Source organism: Perissodus microlepis, chromosome 9 (genome assembly GCF_051167445.1).
Source record: "Perissodus microlepis isolate ML-2025 ecotype Zambia chromosome 9, ASM5116744v1, whole genome shotgun sequence".
NCBI lineage: Eukaryota > Metazoa > Chordata > Actinopteri > Cichliformes > Cichlidae > Perissodus > Perissodus microlepis.
In genome coordinates this window covers 9912192-9940162 of record NC_140469.1, presented here as the reverse complement: position 1 = coordinate 9940162, position 27971 = coordinate 9912192, and the positions used below count along the sequence as shown (strand labels likewise).

Genomic DNA, 27971 nt, shown 5'->3' with positions numbered 1-27971 from the left:
TTACCATGATAACAAAACATAATCATTATCAGTTTGGCAATCATAGATATAAAGAAAGGCTTGATGTTATCCGAGCCTGCTTTTCTCTCCCATCGTATGGCCGTTCTGTAAATGGCATACTGATGCAAAAAGCAAAGAAAGGCTCAAACAGATGTCACTAAAGACATCAGCAACTTGCAAAAACATCAAATTATTTGAAGTGAAGTAACTGAAACGCAAATAAAATCAAAATTAGCAAATCAATTTCTATTAAAATGTTTTAGCCACAGCGATTTTCACCACAACCACAATCACCTGGCACAATAGTGCTTTTCAAACACAGTGGTGATCGCTGTGGATTTAGTTCTAGAGCAAGACAAAGTGGATGCAATTACACTTGCTGTGGACATTTAGTCAAATTAAGTATTAAAATAATCACATCAACTTTGTCAAAAACTGCAGTATACAATGCACAGTCATAGCTGGCTGTGAGAGTTAAGCCTTTTGATCATAGTTCTTTTCAAGGTAATAAGAACAAATAGTGACCAACACAAGGCTCATGTTGTGATGGACAACAGGAAATTTTGTATTTTGTTTAGCAGATAATCTCTGCTAAATAATATTTACAATCCGTATTTTTGGATGACACAGCTTCTGCCATACAAACACACACACACACATATGTATATATACGAGCTAACCAAGCTAACCCATTGACGGCGTGCAGCCCCACGAACGGGGCAATCCTCACTAATGGAGATTTGCCACGTTAATGCGGTTACAGCGTAATTTTTATGAGATTAACACTGACAGCACTAATATATATGTATATATATGTTTGTGTGTGTTTGTGTGTGTGTATTTTTGTTTTAAGCATTTAAAATTATCCTCTGTCCATCAGTTCAAAGGTCAAAAGACAGAGATTCACTGACTTGAATCTCCATGTCTTTGTCATATCATACCAGGCACTTCCTTGGGTAAAATCCTGGTTCATACTCCCCAAAATAACTAACACAGAAGTGAGTTGAAAATTACCTCATAGGGTCCACTCGTGGCAAAGGGGGACTGAGTGTGAGTACCATCTACAGTTCCGTAGTCAATGTCTGTATTGTAATCTCCTTCTAAATTGTTTATCTGAGTCATGTTGAAAAAAAGCAAAGAAGAATAAAGGTTAGCATAAAAGCTCAGACTAGAGGTTATTTGCTGAGGTCTTCTCAAGCTGACTGAAGTCGCTGCTACCTCTACACTGAGAAGGTTAGCGAGGCTGAAATCTGCCATCACAGATTTTCCCTTCAGAATTCAGGGCGGGAAGATCTTGATGGGATGTTCTCTAATCTCGAAATGAATTTTTACCCTAATATCGCCTCGGTGTTGCTCCGGTGCTGTAGCCTGGTAGCCAGGCATCTGATGTTTCTTCTTAGTGGAATACTTTTTAGCTTTTAAGGGCTTGGGCTTAGTTTTACTGGGGGGCTTTCTGGTCATCTTCTTTTTCGAGGACAGACTACGTTTCTTTCTCTGGAAGAGGTGACGGTGATAAATAATACCAAACATGGAACATCCGAAAATCGAAATGATTTGAAGCCACACTCCTTGACTGATGTACAGTATTTTTTCAATACAATTGCCAGTGTTTCCAGAAGCAGCTGGATACACAGTACTTGGTCTGCACGTATCACTTTACATATTGTTCATGCAGATCAACTAAAAAGGGCTGCAACTGGAGCCCTGATCATGTTAATACTACTGCGTGACAGTTGGGTAGAACAGGGTGCTGTACAACAATCAAGGACTGAGCTGTTCATGTGACACACAGGAACGATTTTAGGACACAGTCAGGCACAAGCGCACAAAAAACAAATAAATAAATGCATAGACATGAAATCCACAGAAGAGTACAGAGTTGCTGATATTCCACAGTGTATACAGTACTTTCAAAGATATGCTGGAAATTCACTTAAAGCAGATGGCATTCCAAGAGAAGGCTGTAGACAGACAAGACAGGACTAGCACACTGTGTATGTTTGCATCCACATTCAAATTTACACCTGCGGTACTGCACACTAAGGGCATGATCTCAATATTTTCATGTCGCAGGGCAAGTCGACCTTTTTAGCTTTGACATGAATGTAAACATAACAGTGGGACACGGAGACAATACACGAAAGAACCAAAATCTAAACGAGACAGCGCAAAAACATCTTGTCCTTCGCTTTTTCTATTTACCTGCGGCTCAAAATCATCATAGGTTGGACTGGTTTCTGTCGTTCCCTCTGAATACTCATCAAACAGAGAGTAATCTAAATCATCAGTAGTGTACTGGAGAGGATGACAGAGGAGGGAGAGAGGTTTTCGTGTTAGTAATAGCAAGACGCATCTTCTTTCAACAAGAAGATGACACACATAATATAAATCAGCTTCATCATGCGATGTGTTTAAACAGCAATCAGTTAGAAAATATGCTTGAATCTAGCAATACAGGTTTGACCTACAAGCAAACAGGTGGGGATGGTGTAAAATCTCATAAAACAAAGAAAAACAACAGAGACTAAATTACAAGCAGCATTTCAGGGACATCGTAATAGAAATTTCTCACTGAAGTCATGTAAATTATACACTATAGGACTTCTAAGATCAGCTGGAATACCTGGTCTTATTAAAAAAAATAAAAGTGGAACTATTATATAGCAGTTCCTTATGGTGACTTTTGAACTTTAATTTGCAGTCTCAACATGATGCCTTCATGGTTAAATGATTAAAATATTAAGGCAGGTAGAATTTCTTTTAGCAGTTACTAATTGATCAAATACAGGTAGATCACACTTATATTGGCCCTTAAGGTACAAATACACCTTCCAGGACATCGCTGATTAAAATGTGGCCAGATGTACAGCAGCTTCTGACATGACTGTGTATTCACCAATGAATAATCAATAGTGCAATTTATGGCATCTTTCTGAGTATGTGAAAAAATAAAGGGCAGGTTTTGGACAGCTCCAGATAACCGAGAATTCATGGATGTGTTGGATAAATATATCTGTATTGTACTGAACACAAATGGAAAATCAGCCAATCAGTGCTCTTTTACTCCTTATTTGTATAGTCTGCAACAAAAATACAACATTGCAGTAGTAGTAGAAGTTTTAGTCATGATTATTAAATCCTAACAGCTTTGCATGTCTGTCAGTATGTCAGCATGCATCACTCTAGTGCAAATGATGAACTGATTCTCCAGGATCATAAACCTTTAGGTTTGTGAAACAGTGAAAGATCAAGTCAGTGGCCTTTCCTAAGGAACTTGTCAAAGCATTGCACTTTACCCTGGGGAGTATTTCCCAATATCGAATTTATTTTAATACATTAAAATATAAAAAGAAGGGTAATTAAGGCTTTAAAACATCTAAGCCCCTCCTCTGTCACAGTTTAGTTTATATTCCTATTTTTATGTTAGTTATTATGGTTGATTTGTGGAATCTCCACCACCCTCCCTGGTGGTTGCCTGACCTCTTCTGGCTCCTGTGCCTGCAAAGAATCGCTGAGAGCAGTGTCACAGTCTGGGCTGTAATGTTCACAGTAGTCATATGCTGCTTTGGGATCATCTACAATCAGAAGCTGCTGGATGTCCCCCTGCAGAAAACAGAAAAACAGAAAAAATAAGCAAGTTTCTACCACACATGAACTTCTTTGCCAGCTTTAAAAATATACAGTCAACATCTGAAATCCTTATTTTGTTGCATGTTAATTTGCATATTACTAGTACTGACAACTCCCTAAAGGATTATGAAACCTGATCACTACTTCCCTGACAAGGCAATGCTGTACCCAGGCCTACTGGCATGAGGGTCATGCTTCATCTTGCTCACAGACATCCACACACACTGTGTAAAGTGGAATAAATGAAAATCTTAAATTATAGACACTTATAGAGTCTGGTAGAGTAGAGTCTTGTATGATTAAACAGCTTGAAGCACAGACCACAGAATCCACACCGACAAGGCGCAGGGAGGAAACTGAGTTCAGACACTGGGAAATTATTGTTATCAGCACTGGGTTTTACCTCAGGAAAAATAAATAAACGAGTATCATCAAGACACAAGAAACACCTGGTGTAGTCGTGTGTTTTACTATAAATATAAAAGACTTTATACTCATTACAACAACTGTAGTGAACGAAAGATAAGAAAATGAAATGCAAACAATCCTGGCAATGCAGTATTTCTGTTTTTATCCCACATATGCCTTATCACATGTGCACAGGGAATATACATTGAGAAAATTAAAATTTAAGTGTCATTTGTGGTTTTGATCATTTAATTCTAACTTCATATCCTGCCACAGCACACAGCTTTTTTACACCACTTCAAAAAATAAAAAACATATTTGCCAAAAATGTTGTCAGTGCTACGTAAAAAGCAAACACAAGAAACTTTGTTTCCCCTCGAATCCTTGTTCACAAATCAGCCAGCTATCTGACTCAAACTCAGTATTTTCTGATTTGCCTAGCAAACCCACAAGATGACATGTTTACCCATAAAGTCGATTGTAGTAAGTGTCGAAAGGCAATTGTGTTACAGCTCAGCTGACCACTAAATAAAGACAACCAATTAAGCAAAATTTGTATTGCACACAGTTTTGAGTTCCTAAAACACAAACAAGGGTAGATTTCAGACATGGTTTATGAATGTTTACTGTGTGACCGGATACCGCAACGCTTGACACCACTCAAGCACTGCCAAGCCCTTGGTCTTATAGCCAAATCAAACAGTTTTTTTCTTTGGCGTCTAGAACTGCTTGAACTGAGTCTCTGCAGACCGGCTTTGTGCATCTACACGCTACACCACTACTGAACCAATGGCCGGGTGAGGGGTGTTGGATCTGAGGCAGCTCACAGGTACAATCCCAACATATCTGTGTCAGCAGAGGCACTATAGGTTGAAGAGCAGAACAGAGTATTGGAAGTCAGACAGAAGAGGAATCAAGCAAGCTGAAACTTGGCAGGAGAATGTGTTTGTGTGTCTGTGTGCACGTTTGTGTGTGTGCATGCATGAACTCTCCTTTTGTTAAAAAAAACAGATCTATGGATCCTTGACATGTACCTCAGAATAAACATCAATGTGTTAGGTCTTGCTCCGTGTATAACGATCCATCCGCATCGTGTTTGACTGCATCACTTTGGCAGTCCAGAGAATCCTGCCTATGTCTCTGAATGTAGGAATGCATTTGTAAAAATTAAACCTCATACTGTCAGTTTAAAGTTAAACACACTGCAACTGCACACAAAAGTCTATCTGATGTACCATAGAAAGCATCTTCTCTGTCTCTGGTTCTTCTAGCTACTGCAGTTGCTTCATTCCTTAGACTGCCAAACATCTGATCTTATCTGTCATGCCTAATTCAAACTTTCTGTTTTATTAGGCTAGTCACAACATTTCTGCTCATGCCAAGTCATTACACTACATATATTACATTTTAGTAGCCACACTCTTGGATCGCACAGTGGGACAATTAAATAGCTGTACCCACAATGTCTGAAAGATACCACACAACTAAGCTTTTAGTAACCACTCAGTACCAAGGTCCAGTCTCTTCCCTCTAAGGACACAAATGGAGACAAACAATAGCAGCAAATTGCCAGACACAGAGCCCAAACACACATTTATAAAGCTTAAGGGTGATGTCTTTTTGTTTAGTTTGATTTAACATACCTGTCTGTGTATACATTTACAAATAAAAAATTAACTTGTGTTATCAGTTGAAGACATTTGCCATATTGTTCATTAAATCAAAATTTTACTTGTATAATGATCATTGGACAGCTATAAATCAAGCCTGGAAAGAGATTTGTGTGTGCCTCAGTCCAAGTGTTTTGGGGGAGGGGACTCAATAAAAAAAAAGGTAAGATCAAGCTTTCTCCTGAATCAAGCTGGCATGTATTACCTCACATGTGTCACCATAAGACCAACAGTGAATGCTTGAACCCTGCTTTGAGTCAGCTGTAATTAGTCCACGTTTGAGAGCCACCCTTCTGCACACAAATAGGTTGTGGAGACATGGTGTTCTCACTCAAAACCAGCTCAGCACAATTAGTAAACTTCTGACTGCGTCATGACCAACATATTCAACAATAGTTGTAATTAGAAAAAAAATGATCAAAGACGGGCATTCACAATCAAGAACACCAATAAAGTTTTAATAGATAAAAACATTTTAAATTAAATTTAAGATTTTATTCTTGGAGACTGCTGGGATGATAAATGTCGAAGCAAATCTATATGAATCATCTCATCATCAATATACCTGCCAAGTTCTTCTTTCATCTCTCAGGTATAAACCGAAATCCCACAGACAGCTTCTTCCTTTAACGGTTCATTAAAATGTCTTTCCAGTAAATAATAAGACTGCTGCAGACCTGCATTACAAACAAGAGCCAAACCACAAAACCAAGACAAGGTAAGAGAGAAACTAATATTAAATCTGGAAAGTAACACCATGAGGGCTCCAGAGACAGACGGGGATTTAGAGAGAGCAGCTGGGATGGTAAAAGATGTTTTGTACTGGGAAACACCTGGGAAGAGTTACACCACAGTTCTAAGCCTGTCTTCTAATGTGGGCTGCTGAGAAAAAAAGGGGTGAAAAAAAGCCAAAGCAACTTGGAGTAAAGCCAGAACTCCAAAATATGCCCCTCCTGGCTACAGAATACCTCTGTGCAGCATGGAAGCAAGCCCATGAGGTTATACATTAATGACTGCACTGTTAGAGATCAATAAGAAAAGAGAGGGCATGAATAAGAGCAGTGGGACTAAGATCAACAGCTGATACTTGTCAGTCCTTGTAGAAATCAGTTTGCTACTCTATACCTGCTTTATCCACCTTGTGAAGCATCCCATGCTACCAAAATAGTAAAGTTATGTAATGCCTTTGAAAAAAATCCACTTTCACAAAGGGCTTTGGCAAAGAAGTTAAAGCAAAATACAAGACTAAGAAACGGAGATGCACTGATCAACCAGCCAGGGACCACAATCAACTGATTTCCAAATTGTTCAAGCCGGTCTGTTTCAGGCATGCGCAACATCCACACGTGTGCACGCTCACAGCACTCACAGCCACATGCTAACATGTCGTTAGCATGGAAGCTCTTCACTGTGTGTGCAGACACAAAGTTTGCCAAGGTAAACCGCATCTGTTGTCACAAAAACAAATACTATAACAAATGTAATCAGACACTTAAATCGCCCTCACCCACACATCCAATGGATCTGTTAATGAAGCTAACAAGGGAAAAGTAACTAAAATTAAAGCTATGCTAATTTTAGTTAATCAGGATAAGCAGGGTCAAAGCAGTTACGAAGAACATTATCATAATTTTCAAATAAATTTACCAGTTCATACATTATTCTCTGAAACGTCTTTTTTTTCACGAATCGTTGTTAACATGTACTAGTTAAGTCAAGGAGTTGCTAATAAAAAGTTATGTTTGTTTTTTTGGAAAAACTGCATCTGTCTTATACTTTATGTAGCACAAAGTGACAGAAATAAACCTGGAAAATAATCATATTTGTGATCCGCAAAGGGCAAATTCTGCCATATATCTTTTTTTAACATTCTACCTCATCCTAACCACAAGGCAACTTGGGATATAAATAAAAATGGAAGAGGTCCAGGGTTACAGCCACGCATAGTAAAATTGTTGGAATCGAGAGGTATATTGAAATAACATCTATTTTTTGAACCATTAGCATGCAACAATGTCACCTTTTTCTGTGACAGTTAGCTATTTGTTTGTTTTTTTCTCTCAGTTAAAATCCTACTACAAGTTCTAAATACAGAGGCAAGTTATCACTGGCCAAATTTATCATCAGCATGCGTCCTTTGACATACTGAAGCCAAAGGCAACATACCTTTAAGTCTAACCACAGTCAGCTGTAATTAGACAGCCTCATACAACAATTACAACAACATGTGATTTATAATCCTAGTAAACACTAGAAAGGCAAGTATGCGCAAGTAAGAAAAAGAACTCAAAAGGCAAAGTGATATATCTGTGCATTTATACATATATATATATATGTGTGTGTATATGTGTGTGTGTTTTCACCAGGCATGAATAGACAGTCTCGTTTAGCACAGTAGGGAGGCCTCAACCTAGGGAGGATACAGTGGGAGGAGGGGGTGGTGAGCACGGGTGAGTATGCAGGGAGGGGAGGAGATGAGGAACTAAGAAGGCCTGAAGGCTCAATGAAAGACTCCCATTCATCTAAGCCAGATCCTTTTGCCATGGTGGTCGCCTCAAACCTGAGGCAGGTACTGCATGAATAGACATTTATGAAAAATGCAGGTGAAGTTGGGAAAATAAATTCCAAAATTTGAGTAAAGAAACACATAACAGCAATGTGTGCTATCTAACCCTATAAATCAAACACTACTCATTTAACAGAGTAAAACTTTTGGACAAACTGACAATTTTGTATTTCTTACATTTCAAAACTTTTTTTTAAATTTTCTTATACATTTTTACCAGGTCAAATCTCATAAAACTCGAGCAATGACCAATTTTACAAAAAAAAAAAAATCAAAACATCAGGGGAGGTCTGACATCATCTCTCATTATAAAAAAAATTGGCATGAATGCAAAAGGTCGAGGTATTTCCTTCCCCTCTACTGTACATCCCAGCATGCAATGGGCACTGAGGATATCTGAAGAGCGCAAGGACAGAGAACAGACAGGAGACCTGTTCCAAAAACTACACAGAGAAGATCCTGTTAGGTGACTTATGGCTCATATTTTCAGCCCTTCCACTGCCAGCCTCTGACTAGACACACTGTTTGATACAAACATGGGCCTCAGTGCCCCCATAAATCTAATCAAAACTGACAGGATATGTGAAAGCAAATCTGGTTATAAACGTTTAAAAAATAGTACAACAAATAGGAATAAGTTGACCATCATATATCATAAACTACAATCTGGTTTTGTCAGCTGATAAACATTTTTTAGATGTTTTTAGAAAGATTATTCACTTGAGATGAACAATCCTTTTTTAAGGGGCTCTCACAAAAATAATCAGGATATACAACATAAAAAGAAAAATAATGCTTTATAAACGTAAACAGGATAAACAAACATGTTCTCATAACATGAAGTGGTGTGAGTGTTTGTGCTGTCTATGTCTTTGTGTCTGATTTGAGCTTTTAAAGGTCTTTAATGTTGGATTTATATATTAGACACTGATGTCTTTGTTTTATCTTTTCTCATCTTTGTGGAATATATTAAAATACATAAGTGAATCATCCACATAAATATATGCTTTAATATACACCTGCAATGGTTAGGGGCAAGACCACGTTTTTTAAATAAAAGTAAAAGAATGCAGTAAATCTAGTCTGTACCACTTAGGCAAACCTCAGTCCAAAATAGTTCTCATGCAGCCACCCAGTGACCTTTATGTTTCACCATAAATATCATGACAATTCAGCCTCTGTTTGTCATTATTTACGTCTGCCTGACCCACTGCCACCATCAACCTCTGGATGACCTGTGCCTCAAAGCAGAACAAACATCACACTGAACGAACAAATGGTAACAAACCCGAACTCCCAGACAGTTACTCATACAGTCTGGGAGTTTGAAGCAGAACAAAGCAGATTTGTATTCGATTTATATTCAATATCCCTTAGTTATGGAAAATTCTTCTGTGGGAAGATCAAATAAAACAGCAAATGTTAAAGTTGCCACAAAGTAGCTTTACTAAAAATGAGAAGCGACAAAGCTCAAATGGTCTCAGATATCTCATATCTGATACGCATGTTGTCAGGATCACAAGGATCTGTGTCAGCGGGATTTAAACTATAACCTACTAAACAACACACTTTCAAAACTGGGTAGACAGTAAATACTCTTTCAAATTAAACAAGGGAAAAATGCATTTAATACACACAGTAATGGATTAAACTTCTACTTTTTCAGTCACAGATGGCAGATGCATGGTTCCTAAACAATGTGCCAAAATACAAAGCAAATGTGTCAAAATGCAGATTAGAAAACTCAATCACAAACGCTGTACATATGCAATCCACCACGTTGACAACTTTACCTGGAAACCCTCCTGATCCAGTATCCTGGTGCCGAACACAGTAATGCCATTGGTGCTGACGGAGGCATGGTCACTCCTGGGGAGGTTTTTGGTGACCTTGTTCTTACAGTCTACAATGATAGTGGCCACTTTGTTCTCCACACTGATGGCTACACGATGCCACCTAATCAAGGACACACGCAAGGAGAAAAGCAATAAATGAAAAAAAAGGAAACATCTATAAAGTTCAATAAGTTAACTGCTTGTTATTTAATCATTTTGAAATGTTGTTGCATGTTGTTGCTGTGGGAATTCTCACATGATAAAAAGGCCTTGACACAGCAGATAGCTGCTAAAAAATATTATTATAGGTGTCAAGTAAAAATTAGGATATCTAATTTAATTTAATTTAATCATAATCTAAAACAACATCAGCACTTTAACAGTATGTAGTCCACTTTGACTGCTTCACAACACAACTCAAGGAGAAAGAAATTCACAATACTCATTACAATACATGCTCCAGTGTTTATGGTATATTTTGACCAACAACCGCCATCGATGCAATGGGTTAACTGGGGTCACACGTGAGTCTGACACCTTCCTTGCCTCTGCACCATTTGCGCTGCACTTGAGGGCTATTGCATACCAGGCAGCACTGGACCACATTCTTGCCCCCACACTTTGGCCCTGTTTAACACGGGATTACACTCATTAAACTTCAAACTTAATCCTCCTTCTGGGTTACTTAGCATGACAGACGTTGTGAACATTGTGGAAAGTGTGTGTCAAGATCCAGGAAGGCTTGCCTTGCCAGAGCAGGAGACAGACAGTCAAAACATTGTTCACAGGTGGAAGATGAGACCTGACAACATCTTAACTTAAGATAGCAATCAAAGACCTTTTTTTTATCACAGATATAACTGTTTCTGATAATTCATTTATCTGCGTGGTTAATTGTGTTACCAAAAGTGAAAATGTGTCTTTGAATATCAGCTAAGTCATACAGACACATTCCAGGGCAGGAAATGGAGCTTGGAGAAAAATAAATGTGCAACACTCTCTGGGATAAGCACTACGGCACAAAGGACTATTTGTCACCTTATGTGGCAGAAAAGCAAATGTTGACTTCAGTCAGTTTTCTCAGACTTTAAGTGCATATTGATCGGAGGGGTACGATTATATTGGAAATAGCACATTATTATATAAATCATATTTAAAAAGTGTAATTATGGCAAAACTAAGTTGCATCATATCTTACCCCTTTTTCTAAATAAAAGAATGCTCCTTTTTACCTCATTAATAGGAGATCATTGTACCTCCCTATTCAGCCTGAGTGTTTGCTTGCTAGTAGCAATGAATCCATCCATGCATGCAGCTATAGCCACTGAAGTTTTAAACAAGACCTGGAGCTGGAAAGTCCTCCACAAAAAACAGTGCACTCTCTAACAAAGCAAGTAGCACATAATGGGCAAAGCCGCCTACAAGACTAGCACAAAGCCGGCTCAGAGTATCTTTCATTTGCTGAAAAATGCTCACGAAGCAGCATTATTGCTGACTTTTCAAGGATTTGTCAAGCTTATTTCTATTATGATAACAGCATATATACTTTAACTCATCTTAAGCCAATTTAGAGCACAAAAATATTGTGACTGGGTTCTGACTTCCTTCTAAAGTTCAGCATGTTCAGCAAGTGCGAAATCCTTTAATAACACTGGAAGAAAATGTAAAGCACAGCATCCTTTCTGATTATTTATCCCCAGCCTGTCCCTGCACATGGACTCTTGACAGTGACCTAAAAACTCCCACTGAGCATTTTGTGATTTTTGAACATGGGAGAAGATAATCAGGTTTATGCTAAATGTTAAGAGGCCTGTATTTCTGGTACTGCCCCTTGCCTCCGTCTCTAAAATAACAGAGGCAGTGAGTTCATAGATGAGGTCAGGTTGTCCATAGCAGTCCTGCTGTGCCCCAGTAATCCAGTGTCTCTCTGTCTCTGACCTGTCTCTATGCCCACAGACCCCTGATGAGATGGCTAATCCGGTGATGAGCACCTGCAGCGCAACAAGGGGAAGATCTGGGTTGTTTTCTCACTTTTATTAAAAAGAACAAGTCAGTAGGAATCAGAAAATATTTAGCTTTACATGGTCATTAAACTATTTTTAGGCTGATTAAAATGGCATTCAATGCATTATAGGAACGCATAGTCCAGCAAAACTGGCACCAATAAATAAATGCTGGATCACTTTGTTCAAAACTATTCAATGCTGCAAAATGCCAAAGCACTGGCATGTTTCCTTTGCAACATGTTGCATTTTAACACCCTTCACTCTCCACACCCATTCCCTCTGAGGTCCTGTGCATGTGTTCGAATACGTGACTATGTGAGTGAATGTTCGAGATCTGACGTACTTTCCGTCAGCAAGGTTAAGACCATCAAACAGGGGGTATTCCTCTGGGACTGGCTTGCCATTATGATCCTCATACAGGAAGATAGGTGAGCGTCCAACCTCCACGCCCAGCTGCTGGACTCCTTGCTCGTTGTAAATGGACAGCAAGAAGGACTGGATGCCAGATTTGGGACGCACTGTGGCTAGGATGGAGAAATCCTCAGGAAAAACACCACCTGCATGGTCAAAACAGAAAAGTTAATGTGACTGAGATGATCTAATAAATAAAATTTAATTTCGCCCAGCATCACTTTTCTTTTCAAAAGTAATAAATAACTACCAATAAATATTTTTAGTACGTTCTCAGTAAATACTCATTTTATCACAGTGAATTACTATAATAATAACACTATAATGATGCGACATTACTCGCTTTTAATTTTGGTAAAATATTAAGGCGCATGGATATCTACACATATCTGCATGGTATGTTTTTCTCATGCTCACTTAATGTCGTGATAAAAGCAGTCACTAGCAGTTTGCACATAGCAGTCTAAGGTTAAAGGTACTTACCAGGGAATAGCTGTGTGGTGGGGGCACTGATCTGGACCTCCTTGGCAACTCTGTAAGCTGTATCTGGCGTCGATGCTCTTCGGTTTGCGCAAAATCCTGTTGTTTTTGTCACTCCTTTGGGGTAATTTTCAAATGCTAATACTTTTAGGACATCCACTGGCTCTGCTGTTTAAAAGGCAAAGAAAACATCAGGTTATTGCAGCGATTTCTGTGGGCAACATGAAGGTGCGCTTCCTTTTCATAACCACCTCATGAACGATTCAGGTTGGAAACATAAAACGCAGTCCATCAAGATAGTATGCTAAAGTGAAGGTGCATTCTCAACAAAGTCCAAAGATATTAAGGGAACAATGATGAGTGTTGGGGCTTTTAACATTTTTTTTTTTTTTTTTTATAAATGAACATGTCATTGTGCTTGTAAATAAATGCAGGGCACTAACAGGACTTCTACCTAATGTTAAATTAAATTTTTATAAATTATGGCTTTTTATCAAAAATATGTGTGTTATGCTGGTTAAATGTGGAGTTCAGTTTCTTACAATAAATAGTTAAATTAGGAAATGTGGCCTTGCCCAGGCTCTACAATCTCATCTGACAGGAAATGTCTAAGCCAAGCATACCAATGAACAATGCACCAACAGAATTCGAGCTCTATAACACCTGGATAGGTTTACCTTGATAAGACTCTTCAATCTGATGTGCTTTACATAAAGGAGCCTATGTGGGTGCAAATGGACTCCCATGGGAAAGCATTGTAATTATGCCTTCTATTCAGACCACTGTCTCATCATAAAACATTAGGTTGGGAAAACATTAACTGCAACATATACTGACCATTGGCCATATAGGCCATTAGCAGCTGGAAGATTTTTTTTTCCTTTCCAAGGTCTGATAAAAATGTGAAATATTTGATGGATAAATTCAGCAAGTGTTATTTATAGACAAATGAGTTTAACTCCTGAATATGCTCAAATGACAGTTGCTCAGTTTACTCCATGAAGCAGACAGCGGTATCTGAATAAATCAGGCAATACAACTGCAGACTGTTGGATGTAATAACACTAATGTGTTTTTCTGGAGCGGAAGCATGCCAAGGTGCCTGAAAGCATCAGTAAGCCTCTTCTGATCGCTCTCAAGCCGCTGTTATGGTTGGCATGTTGAGGTCAAATAACTCTTGTATTTCTCGAACTTCTTGACACAAGAGGATGTTAAAAAAAAAGTCACTGATGTCGATCTCAACACTTTCTGGTTAACATTCCAGCAATGGCAAGGAAAAGCAAAGAAAGAGCATGTTTCATTCATTCAGAGAAGCATGTGCTCTGGGAACAAGCTCCTGTCTTAACATCTACAACTGAATACTGAATGTGCCACTAGCAGCTCTCATACAGAAGGCTTGTATAAGATCATTAGATAGTCACAACAGGTCAAAATGCTAGCAGAGAGCTGATCTCCTTAAACTTGGTGCACTTTGAACTTTGAAATCTGAAGAAGTCACAAGCCCATTCACAAACACCAACCGCTAATAGATCCCTCTAAGAAAAATCTGTGTTGGCTGATTAACTCACTCGCATTTCAACAAAACGCTCAAAGGAAGATAAGGCAAAGTATCTAAAAACATCTTAAATAAATGCGAAGTTGAGAGCAGTATCAGCCGTGACTGTGGGAATACCCTCACTAAGGACAACATGGTCATTTTTGTAGCTTGTGAGGATGAAGCAGCTACTTATTTTGGAGCGTGAACTGAGGAGCTTATTGTGAGTTCCCGCAGAGTTGCTTTCAGTTCAGACTCCAGGACTCATATGTTCCAGATGTGCCAATTTGGCCAGGCTACGACCCTCACACAGTGGTGCTGTGAAAACGTCAATACTGGCCAATCCATCAAGGTGGCCAAATGAGTGTGCACAGATTTTAAAAGAGTGCATCTGATGAGCTGGTGTGTTTGCCCTCAAGGCTAAGTAAATAGGCCACATAGCTGTGAGAAGAACTCAGGATGGACCTTCCTTAGTGTGGAGGAGGAACCAGTACCTGAGCTGCTAAATACTCTGTTGTTTCATCACTCCTTGCGTGGATGATAATGCAAACTATAGAGAAAGAGGAGAATGGGAGGAGCAATATAAAGCTTTGTTGCCATAAGACATCAAAATGGACAGATTTAATTTATTTGTCATGTTCACAAGTGTACATCATTGTAAACTGGATGTTCCAAAATATATCATCATTCACATCTGAGGCCAAATACTCTCAACTCTAACTAAACTGTACATAACACTCCTATAATAAATCCCACACTCACTTTCTCATTTTCAGCATTTTTGTCTTTTAAGGTAAAGAAATGTAAAATTGGCTGGTAAATGGAAGAGGACCTTTTCACCTGCAGCTCCCTGAGACTCTAATAACATCTTCAGAGTGTCTCTCTCCCTCTCTCTCTCTTTCTATATATATAGCCCCTCTCCCCCACTCTCCCTCTCTGCTTCCTTTAACTTCCACCACACTGCCGGCTAAAACAAGACGGCTTTATGCTACTGTCATACCAAAGAAACTTCACTGAGACCAACCCAGTTTTCAAAGCATTTCCCCCCACTCCTCTTCCTTCACTTTACTTTTCCTCACATCATCTCTTTTTACTGTATGCCTCCATATGGAAATATGGGTTTGTTTGCCCCATTGTGTTTAAATCTCTAAATGAACTGACAATAACAATAAATGTGTGACAGCTTCAGCAGACAAAGGTCCAGCAAGGAGCTGATTAGCTCTTGTTCACAGTTGGGCATTTTAAGGAGAAGACTCTGGAAATGCTAGCTTTGTCTGCTGGAATGCACATCTGAGCCTGCGCCCCAGGGGCTGAGAAAACGTGTCTGTACACTGCTAGATGTAGAGGGCACCCTGCAGGAACAGCTCCTACTGCCATAAAGAGCGCAGAAGAAATTAGGACCATAGAGCACAGAGTCTGCAGGAGGATATTTAAATTGTATAAAAATGTCTCTAGTTGTTTAGTTATTAAACGCTACATTTTCAGTTTAGACCATAAATTCAGTAATTTTCATCAAATTTAACAGGTTCTGTAGTACTTTAACACAACAAATGATACCAAAATGCTGTGTGAAGTAGATAAATGCACAACAACGTAATCATGAACCCCTGCATTTGCACAACATCAAGTGAAACAATTAAACTGCATTTATTTCTTGTTTTGCAGAACACGCTTTCAGTCTACCACTGAAAACCCACTAGACAAACTGCAGGCATTGGATAAATATCACTATGAAGTTCATGTTTATCTCCAACAGCCTTTTTTTAAACAAGGAGTCCTTACAGAGTTGTCGGCCAAGATGTGAGACCCATGTAATCCTGAACCATGTCACTTGTGGCTGTAATGGTAGGCTAGGCCCATACGCAGGTCTGCTCTTTGAAGGCTCTTAAATCATAGGGAAGCTCAACAAGGACCATCATCAAATAACTGCTCAATACTTAGAGAGGAAGCATTCCCACCACGGACACAACACAGCCTTGTCCTGCAGCTGACCAAACCTTTAAGTGCAAAGTTGGTGGGTGGCAAAGGGGAGGGGGGATGCACAGGCCAGTTTTTGGGCTTTGGTGTGGACCAGGGCAGTGTGGAGATAGGGTGAACCTGCATGACCACTTTTAGCACCCACACCGACAGATGATTTGCACTCTGCTCTGACAGGTCGGAGATCCACTGAGACCTTTCATAAAAGCGGATTTCATGAAACGATTGCTGCTGTTCCCCAAACCACAACTTTCACGTCAAAATGTTTGTGCCCAAGAACCTTCAATTAAATATCTTTCCACACGTTCACACGTTAGAATTTCACCCACTGTATTCATTTAATATGAGACTGGCAATCAGATCACGGCCAAATTTAAACACCAATCCACTGCTGAATATATCTTCAGCCAGGCATGAAGTAAAGAACTGCATTCTGATATGAGTGGTGCAGTTAAACAGTTGTAACAAACAAGTGAACAAAGTCCAGTGTCCGACAAATGTCCAGTGCCATCTGGCTGGAAAAGCCCACCCTGCTAACCGTGTTCCAATCCACCTAGGGGACCACAGTTCAAACAAAGAGGTTTCTTTTTGCCCAAGTGAATCTTACAAAAAAGAGAGAGAAAAAGCACCATGCTCTGTTTCCTGATCTTTATAAGTGCATACCAGCGGCTTAGGATGAATTTAATTAGGCCATGTGTTTCATATTTGCCGCAGACGCTTCTCATTCATGCGTAAAAGTAGCACGAGGTAAAATTTGCTTTAATTAACGGGATTTTGATCAACAAATACACGCATTTCAATCGATTCCTCACAAGCACTACCTGCGCCGCCTGTCTCAAAGTATTTAATGGTTCTCCTCACAGTGGCAGTAACAGGGCACACATTTGCTGTGCCTTTGGTTCGGCTTTCATCGGCTTCTAAATATGGGGCAATCTCACCTTATTGTGACTCGTTTGTTTGTGAAACGGGAAAACACGTCTAATTGCGATGCGAGCATAACGCTGCCTTCTCCAGGTAAGTATGTTACACCCCCACCCCCCAATCTCCATCATCAGTTACCTAGGTTTGCCATCCAGTCGGCGTTCCGTACACCGTCCCCTTTTCGGCAATACAAAGTTTATTAGAGGCGTTTGGGACCTAGTAATCTTACCTGCTCTGACATTAGCAGCCTGTAGAACCAAGGTTATAGTGATGAATCCGGTTACAGTGGAATCCATAAGCCACCTTTTCGTTTTCCACCTTGTGGACCACCTTTGCATCTCCATGGTCGCGCGCCCACAAGTGTATAAAACTTCTGGGCGACTTAAGTGATTTTTACTGACGTCCCTTCCACAATCCCAAGTAATGATAGATACTGTCCTACAAAAAAGCCATATGTGACGAATTTAAGCCTCTTCTCTCAGCCACAACGAGGCCCTGATCCTCCTGTACCGTGCCCAGCCTTCACAGTGAAGGTAGTCGGGCTTTATCCAAAACGCAAAGAGTGCAATCGGTACACTTGGTGCGTCCACGGACAGGAGGGCTGGGCGAGCTCCACAAACCAGAGCAAGGATTACAGGGAAATGACAAGTGAACCAGCCCCCGATTAGCAAATCACGGGGCTGGAAATTCTCCTTCGGGTCCACCCATTGGCTTTGTTGTGCGCCCCCCGAAGTCTCTTCAGAGCGCTTTTCATGAAAGAAAACTCTGACACAGCTCATAATGACCTGGGAAAACTGTGCACGCAGGATGTTCTGTAACATTGATAATATCTACAGTTCACCAGAGACTACATCATTTGTTATCCACAATGTTTTCTTATACACCATTCAAAAATAATAGTAGTGAATTATAATGCACCAATGAATCAAACAAAAACACCAGACAGTGCTACAGAGTCACTGAGGATTCAATATTTTACATCACTACAAATACTAATCCACAGGATTTTCCGTGGACAGAAACATGAAAAAGGAAAAGAAAACAGATCCTGAAAGGTCCTGCAGGTGTGGAATGAAAGAAAACACTTGAATAAATTAGAGGAATGCAGATGTTTTGCTTTGGGGTATGAGAGATCAATAAATGTTTTGATGTTATGCCTCATAAACATCCAGACCAACTAGACCTACGGAATATTTTAGAGTCATACACTGACCTTCAACAAGCTAACAGAATATTATTTGTTTGTTTGTTTGTTTTTGGTCATGAAGGGTAATGTTCTCCTGATGTGTAGTTAAACTAAAAAAAGAAATAACAACAAGACCTGAAGATACATTTAATTTTATTTGCCAATGTTATCGCTTTTTTATACTTACACCATGCTCTTATTCAAAGCCAATAAACCTTATGTTGTGCTTTCTAGATCAGTGATTAGGTCATTTTGCTTTTAAAGTTTTTTAAAGGAAAGAAAAAAAAGACAGAAAGACAGAGAGTTACTTCCTGAATTTCTTGGACCACAACACACTAAGGCAAGTTACCTTCTTTTGTTTTTTTTCTTTTAAACAACTTTAACTTGTAATTGAATGAAGTTGAAGCATTCCAGGATTTAGGAGTCAGATCTGTATGTCTTTTGGCTCACTCCACTGATGGCAAGAGCTCTGATCAGCCTCTGTCTTTTCAGCCAGCTCATCCTCCCAGGCCAGCCTAACTCAGCCAGCTCCCAGCCAAATCGTATCAGATGCTAGTCCCAGTGCCCAGTGACCGAATCCATGGCTGGGAAGAATAGCTGTCTGGTCAGAGATGGTTTCATGCTACATCTCATCCTAGCATGGTTCACAGAGCAGGGGCAGTCATTCAAGAAAAGTGGGCTCCAGTGATGTCCATGGGTTCTTTTGGAGGTCTGCTTAATCCTGAGTGTAATTTTATTTTTTGGTTCATAAGAAATTGTTCCAGTTAAAAATTTAAGACACATTTGGTGTCAATGTATCTAGCTTGTAGGATCTTACCTGTTTTTATTGTTATTTTCCTGATCAGATGTAAATCGTGCACGTAACTTTGTTACATTGGTCTAATAAAAAATCTGGTCAAATGAAATTTGCATGATTGGCAAGTCTTTCAGGGCAAAGAATCTTATTTTTGTGTGTATTTTCACTTATTTTTATTGCTTTAGAGTCAGAAGTGCACTTCAAAGGAGATAAAGTTGGGGTGAGTGAATCAGCTACAGTACAGTTCAAAGATGCCAGGGTGACAGCAGCAGATGGTAGCCCCGGGGACATTGAGGCACACTTAAGGCTGGTTTGATTTCCTGTTGGACAATAAGTAAAGCAAATTCTCCCCTGTGTTTTAGAAATAGGGCGCAACCAAATAATTGTACTTAGTGATTATTTATGTTGTTATAAATATTAGATAGCTAAATACAAGTAGTGCCAGAAAGCTTTATGTGCCTAATCTGTTGGGTGTAATGTACGCAAAATGCATGTATAGTTAAAGTGACACATTAGAGGTGTACTTTAGAGTTGACATCCATTTAATGACGTTTTAACTGTTTCATGGTCCCTATTTATAAAATAAAAACTCTTTCAGTGTAATATATAGTCTGTCTCAGATATTCTCCCGTAATTACTGCCAGCGTGTGTATGTAGCTGTTATCAGCTGTGAATATTAGAACAATCAGCCTTTGTTCAAAATTATTACCATCTCCACTAATGAGATGGCCCTAAAACCAAAAGAACCAAAGCCAACTAACTGCTGCCAGAGAAGTGATGAATAATCTCTCTGGCTATCTGCTTTAGTCTCTTACTATTTTCACAGTAATGATTAGTGATTCTGTTCAGCAACTTGTAAATAAGTGTTTATGTCTTACAGCCAAAATTAGTATATATTGCTGTATGAAGACTATAACTGCACAAGAGTTTGGGTAGTGCTCTGCTACAACTTTGGGGTTATGGTATTTACAGTTATACAATTCAATATTCATTATTACATGTATATCCAGAAACTGCTGAGAATGCTTTTATTAGTTATTATTTGGTCACAGTAGGAAAAGTGCAGGAGGAGTTAATACTGGTTTAGTTCAAGCATGCTGTGTCATGGCTCAGTCACAATAGAGTTATAATAGGTTGGTAACCTCCTTGCAGCTAGGAAGAATTGATGGTTGCTTGATGACTGCGCTGATTTTTCTTTGTATTTGTTAACCAGTTGCAAGTTATTGAGGTGACCAGCTGGTTGTCCAGCGGTTGAACGTGCAACCCTCTCAACCTTGCTTTCAGTTCCTAGGTGACTGCATGGTCGCCAAGGTCACCTGTAGGAAGGCAACCTCTAGTAATCACACTGAGACTGGTGAAGGCTTACAAATATGTTAACTTAAAAATGCAAACAGATTTCCAGCGTGTTGCAACCAGTTTTGTCAGGTTGCACCAAAGAATGCAACACATCTGTGAAACGTCTCTCTGAAATTGGAGACTTAACCCAGCTGTTTGCAGTATACTGGTTTTATTTGTATGTAAAAGCAAGGTTCCCAAGTGCCTCTGTCATTTTGCAGTTCAATCACCATGCTGCTGTGTCACTAAAGGTGGAGGAATTTCTGAATTTTTGTCTCAGATCTATAAGGTTTTGCTTAATTTGAAATTTTGCAATTTTTGTTGATTTATCAAAGTTATTTATCAAAGTTATTCACTGTATTATTACAAACTGATGTGATGCATTTGCCAACTTGACCGCATTCAATTGCAAACTGATAGCAGACTAACAATTTATCACTATTTTGACACATTTGACCGAGTAACACATAAAGGAATTCATAATTTATTCATTCATGTGAGGAAAAAAATCTATTTTATAACTAAGAGTGTTAAGAGACATAAAAGAAATTGTGTGTGTTGTGTTGTTGATACAATCAAGGTCAGAATAAAAATCAGTCTGCACAAAAGCAAGCTTGTGTGTTAATGTGCTAAAGTGGCAAATATGCAAATCTATGTTAAGGATTGCAAATCATTTGCAACTATTTTGCCATTTGTCAAAACCTTAATTTAAACATATGGAACAGCAGTCAGTGATATTTCAAGCACAAAACACAGAACCCTTCTAACGCAAAATAGACCTGCAATAAAAATACTCTGGTACTATATAAGCAGAAGTGTAAAAATTAGAGTTCTTTAACCTGCTTTGACTTTTACCTGACATGGTATTGAAACACAAGCACTTTTCACAGGCAAACTTGAGCCACCCTCCAGCCACTGTCTGTCACTGTTTACACACTGCACAGAGGCGAGTATAAAGAGCTCTTTCTCCACACTCACTCTAGTCCTCTGTCTAAAACAAGTAAGAAAAGGTTCCCTGACTTCAGTAATATTATTTTTGGCTGTTACTGTATTGCAAAGGATATATACAGTACTGTGCAAAAGTCTTGAGCCAACAATCATTAGCTTCTATTTTCTAGGAAAATGGGAAGTTTATTGAAACTTTTGCAAACACAAGGAAATACAGTATATAAAGCAAAAGTTGAAGTCTAATTTTCTTGAAAGTCAATATTTGGTGTGATCACAGCCTGAACTCTCTTACACAGCTTTCTTGTAATGTCTCTAAGTAGTCTTCAGGAATAGTTCTCCAGGCTTCTTGAAGGACATTCAAAGCTCTTCTTTGGAGGTTTCTGCCTTTTGTTCTGCGCTTTGTCGAGATGATTCCACACTGCTACCATCATTTTTAAGGTCTGTACTGTGTTTTTCTATCCAGTTGTGCTTTTACCACATTGGCAGTGTGTTTGGGGTCATTGTTATGCTGAAAAATTGAACTGTTGACAATCAGATGTTTCAAGCTGATATTGGATGATGAAAAACTGACTCATCACTTTCAACCCTCAACACCAATGGCTGAAAAGGAACTTCAAACCATGATGGAGCCTTCACTGTGTTTAACTTACGGCTTTAGACAGTCACTGTTGGTCCTTCCTCTTGTACATACAACATGAAAAAATGTTACATTTGGATTCATAGCTTCATAAGACCTGTTGAAACTGATTTTCAGTCCAGTTGTTGTATAATTTGGCTTTTTTGTCCCTGCAACCCTTTCACAGCGACCTTTTCTGATTAGGCTTCAGTGAACAGTAGATCATCAGAAGGGGCGTATGTACCTCTGAGGTCCTGTGTCAGGTGTTTTTTGTCTTTTTCTTAAGGGTGGGCTGTTCATATACCGTTCATATGTTAGTATAGATAGTTTGTTTTCAGAATAAATCCAAGCTTTGCCAAGTTTTGGCTAATAGCAGTCTGGGAATCATCTTATTGGTTAAAAAATGCCATCTTGTGCCGATCAAACTATATTATCTTTGGCATTTTACATGATTTTACAACAGGCTGCTAGTAACAAAGTCTCTTGAAACACAATCTAAAATGACTTCTTTGCTAAATTTTCTGTTATGTGCCTAAAGACACAATATTGGTTTGTCTCACCAGTTAGGTGCCTTTTTATGGTTGAATGATTCATAGGTCAGTGTTAATTGGCTTAAAAAACATTCCTCTGAAAATGATCAGGCACCAATATCCAAAGAAAACGCTGAGGGACTTTTAGAAAGCTTGGAGAACTATTCCTCAAGACCACTTTGAAAAAAGAACAAGAACATATGGTTCCTTCGAAGCAAAAATGAAGAAATGATAGACGACTCAAGACTTTTGCACAGTAAATATAAAGATATGTATCTTTATATTTATATAAACATATGTATCTTTTACGACTTTCTCTCTCTCTCGCTCTCACACGCACACAAATAATTAACAAAAAATCTGGCTAAAGGATATTCTTGGGCACAAGAGAACTATTTATATGGGGTTTGTGTTGCTTATTAAATTTAACATTCTGTTTTAAGCAGGCCTGAGATAAAAGCTCCTCCAAACATGCCTCTATTGTTTATATGGATAAAAAACACAAATCTGTGTCAACTATTTTGGGCCAAGAGAAAAAGAAATGAACTGCAGTCAGTCTGGCCTGGTCTACAGGTGTTCTTAATGGGAAGCAACTCAATGCTACAGCACATAAGAGAAAGAAAGCAGCAATTTTGCAGCCAGACATGCAACAAGCTACTTATGTGTCTCAGAAAGTCAGGAATGTCTTTCCGTCTGAGCACGCTGTAGCTAAGAGGCATCTAAAATGATGGCTTCAGTTGATAAAAGTATAATTTCAAGGGTGCTGTGATATTCACAACTCAGATGGCTTAATAATTACTATTTTATGTATGCTGTATGAGCCGCAGGTAATAACAGCTCAGATCCAGATCTCGGGTAAGTTTGTCTCACAAGACAGAGCGGAAATGTAGTCAGCATTTCTAGTGTGCTAGCCCTGTGATTTAAGAATACTGTTCTACTTTTTGCTCATAAAGCGCAGAGAGCCATAGTAAGAAAAAAAAAGAAAGAAAATCATTTTCAAATTTCAGCCGTACCATAAAACATACCAGAGCACATCAGAATAACTTCATTTAATATATTGATGGACAGTTTGAACAGTTTCCTTCACTGAAAAGAGGCGCTACATTCAGCCAATCAAAAGAGAGCTGCACATTTTTCCACCAACTGATCAGGGCGCTTCCAAAGTGAGCCCTCAGGACAATGGAGGATTAGAAGAGTTGCACAAACGTGGTATGTAAAAGTCTGTGGAAAAACATACTGCGCATCATTCTTCTTACAGGTGTTAAGGTGAAGATTATGACACTAGGAGCAAGGTGTGCTGTGACACTAACGCGAAACAGTTGAATAAAGAAGAACATTTTCCAAAGGATTGAAGCAAACTTGAACTGACTGGGGTATGAGTGAAGAAAGCAGGTGAACACTGTGGCTGAATCACAAGATAGCAACTCTACTGTGAAGTAATGGAGGATGGCCCACAACTAGCTAGCGTTTTTTGTGTTTGTAAGCAACAAACATTTTTATAGGTCAGTGAGGAAGCCACCATCTATCACTATGTAATAATATGTGAAGACCGGAGTGAGTTAACTGAACAGTATCAAAATAATCCTGTAATAATGAAGTTATAAGAAGCCCATCAAGTGCCTTAGCTGCACACATGTCACCAATACAGAGCAGAGGTTTCTTAGCAGGCATCAACTAAAATATTCTTCGTCGTGTTTCCGAGTTTGCTCTGTGGGCAGCTGGAGTCAGGCTTCATTCATAGAGCTCCTTTTCATGCACTATGTCTCTCTCCTCCCACCCTGTAACTGAGTGCACCCACAGGGGTGGCACTGAAAATACTGCAGCCTCTAAATGGAAGCCCATGAGGAAGACTGGCTGAGTGATGAATTGTAGGAGGTAAACTATAGTTTGCTATTCATGTTACAAAATGACAGGGTGTGTGCATTACCATACGCATTTGATGTGGTGGAGTTTGGATGCAGTGTTTGATCCAAGTCTGTCTGCAACCACCATATGATTGTAAAAGAGTTTATGAGCATTAGCGTTTGTTTTATCAGCTTCTTTCACATATAAACATGACCACCCCACTTATGCTAATACACAGTTTGCGTACATGGTCATCCGTTTCCTAAAAGTTCCGAAGAACTTCTTAAGAATTCACCCCAAACTAAAAAGACCCAAATATTGAGTTTATACAAGTTCACTTGTACCCATACTGTCAAGAGATTTAAAATGATGGGTTGGGCTACTTACAATCACAGATGTTTATACAGGCAAATGTTCAGTATACTCATTTAATTTTTGGGTGGTACAAAACACTGTAACCATACTCTCTTTAATTTGATACATGCACATTAAGAGAGACTTTCCCTTACTTACATTAAATGGACTCATTTTTTTGATACTTTCTACAGACATGTATTGGGCCACCTACACATTACACCTACAGCATGATGTCACGTTCTTTATCCCCTCAACCCACTGCCAGCTTTAATGGCTTACGTTTGTCAGCCAAGGATTTCTACAAGATTTTTTAAAGTGTCTGTGGATTTTTTTTTTTTCATTTTTTGTTGTTGTTTTTGCCCATTCAGAAGAGTGTTTGTTAGGTCAGACACCGATGTTGGATGTTTGCAATCTCCATTCTGGTCCATCACAATGGTGCTCGATGGGGTTAAGGTCAGGGTTTAAAGCAAGCCAGTCAGCTTCTATGCCAAACACATTCAGTCATGTCTTTATGGACCATGTTTTGTGCATTAGGCCACAATCATGTTGGGAGAGAAAAAGAAATCCCCAAAACTGTTCTCACAATGCTTTAAGCACATACTGGTCCAAAATGTCTTGGTAACCTGAAGCGTCCTTTCACTGGAACCACAAGACCAAGACCAAACTCAAAGGATAAATTAAAAAAATACAATTAAAAACCTTTAAATTTAAGCTTTCAACTCCTAAAGCCAATGCAGGTTAAACCTCAAATTATAGTGAAATAACATAGATGGTAAATTCTAAGGAGAATAGCAGATACCATTAGAGGCAAAAATATTAGTAAAGTATTGTGAGTGTGAACAAATCTGTTGCAAGCTGGATGAACACAAAGCAGACTGTACACACTTACCAAGTTAATGTTTCTTCTTTCTTCTTCAAAATGTAAATATAATGTGTATGTTTTGAAAGTTTGTTGAGTTCTCAGTGTTGTAAGGTTAAAGGTCTGAAGGTCTGCTCGAGCTGTTTACTACTAAACTTGGTTCTTGCAGGGGTAAGAGTTCTGTGGCCTTATGATGTCTCTCTCTCTTTCTTTTCACACACACACACACACACACACACACACACACACGTACGTATGACTTTGCCGGTTTCAATTGAAACAATTCCAGTGTTTTTAGTTCACCATTTATGAGGCTTCAACAGGGAAAAAAAAGACAGATCTGAATGTTTGAAATTGTTTTGGAAAAATTCTGTAATGAATAGATGAAAAATAATCAAAGGAGCAATTCAGTTGGTTTATTATTTTGTTACATACGAAGAGCAAAAAAAGTTAAACGAGTAAATAAAGAAACAAGACAGAGGAGAGAAAACCCCAACGATCCCCTCTGAGCAAGACTTGGGGACAGTGGGGAGGAAAAAGTGCCTTTAAACAGAAACCTCCAGCAGAACCAGGCTCAGGAGGGGGCAGTCAACTGCCAGGACTGGTTGGGGGTGAGATGTCTCTCCTTTGGAACAAGTGCAAGCGTTTTTTCTTCTTTTTCAGACACTTTTTTCTCCAGAATGAGGATTTTCAACTCATCGATTGTTTCAGCATTTTGCTACTCGAGTTTCTGGTATCTTTGCTTCACTTCTTCTAACGTTGCTTGTGTTTCTTCAAGCTTTCCTTTCAGTTCTTTCAATGTTGCCTCGTGTCCTTCGTTTTGCAACTGCTCATTTCTTCTTTGGACTTCTTGAAGCGTACGCTGCAGGTCTTCATTCATTTTCTCTTGCTTTTGCTTTTGTGCCTGCATTTCTGTGTTTTCACGCTTCAAGTCATTGTAGTTCAACAACATCACCTTAATGTGCTGTGAGTTGTTTCTTGCTATTCCACTGATCCTATGCTGCATCTCTGAGGATGCAGTCTTTCCTTTTCTCCTTCAAGTTCATTTGTTTTGTCCTTCATTTTATCACAGAATTGTTGCAGTTGTAGGTTTTTCCTCTTAAAGTCCTGGAGAATACGTTTTTCTTCTTCCTGTCTTTCCTTCTGTTGCTCTTTTTCTTGAAGAAGCTCTTCATTGTTGCACAGTGTTTGATCAAGTCTGGCTTTCAGCACTCTGTTTTCTTCCTCCATGCCTTTGAATTTGCGCTCCATTTCTCTCTGCTTTATGTTCTGTTCTTCCTTCTGTTGGAGGATTTCTTTATTTTTTTCCAGCTCTTCATAGAGCTTTCCTCGGAGCATCTGATTCTTTTGCTCCACGTCTTGGAGATCCCATTGGATCACCTCAATAGTAGCGTTTCTGTCCTGAAGCTGGGCAGACATTTCTTTTAATTCAGCACTCTTTTTCTTGTTTTCTTTTTATGTCCGGCTGGCATTGTTGTTTTAATTCCAGCTCTTTATTTTGTGCTTCCATTCGTCTGCACTTCTCCCCTAGTTGATTAATTTTGTTCTGTAGGTCGTAGTTTTCCTTCCTACTTTTTTGTAATGCCCTTTGAATGATTAAGATGCCATCCAGGGAAATTTCCCCTGGAGAAATTTGCTGGCCACGCCAGGAAGGAGAGGCGGCGTAATCTTTTTTTCTTTGTTGGCGTTTTTGTGGATACATGTTGGAGTCTGTACACAGGGACTCTGTAAAGGTTTCCAAATGTATCTCTGGTCAAACGTTTGAAGGCTGCAAACACAACTGCTGCGAACAAACTGACTAAAAATTGCTGATTCCCACTCTCCTTTCTGCATGCAAAGGATCTAAGATCCTTCATGATGTCTTTGTGACATCATCACTCTGTAAGCCAATGAGATTGTCACATAACATTTTGGAATGGGAATATTTTTTTTAAACTGTCAAAATGAACTTAAAGAAAACACGAGTAACTCAGTTATTTAGCTAAGCCCAAAGATGTGCTGGAAAATGTTCAACAGTGATCAACCAAAAATAACTAAGCCGATGACTGACTCAGTTTGAAT

The 27971-nt window shown here is 39.1% G+C and overlaps 1 protein-coding gene across 2 annotated transcripts in view; it reads right to left on the bottom strand.

Moving 5' to 3' along the window:
• Window positions 1–18063, bottom strand: part of col11a1a (collagen, type XI, alpha 1a) — a 68233-nt gene extending 50170 nt beyond the window's left edge. Inside the window, exons 1-7 of one of the 2 annotated variants that reach the window (XM_084938945.1) lie at window positions 17668–18063; window positions 13010–13174; window positions 12459–12672; window positions 10068–10230; window positions 3481–3603; window positions 2203–2295; window positions 1333–1494 (exon numbers count right to left, since the gene is read on the bottom strand). In XM_084938945.1, coding sequence (XP_084795071.1) covers window positions 1333–1494; window positions 2203–2295; window positions 3481–3603; window positions 10068–10230; window positions 12459–12672; window positions 13010–13174; window positions 17668–17782 — 1035 coding nt within the window. In that variant the 5' untranslated portion in view covers window positions 17783–18063. Of the gene's footprint in view, window positions 1–1014; window positions 1114–1332; window positions 1495–2202; window positions 2296–3480; window positions 3604–10067; window positions 10231–12458; window positions 12673–13009; window positions 13175–17667 lie in introns of both variants that reach the window. The other variant, XM_084938944.1, reaches the window with a different exon arrangement.
• Window positions 18064–27971: the final 9908 nt, after the last annotated feature.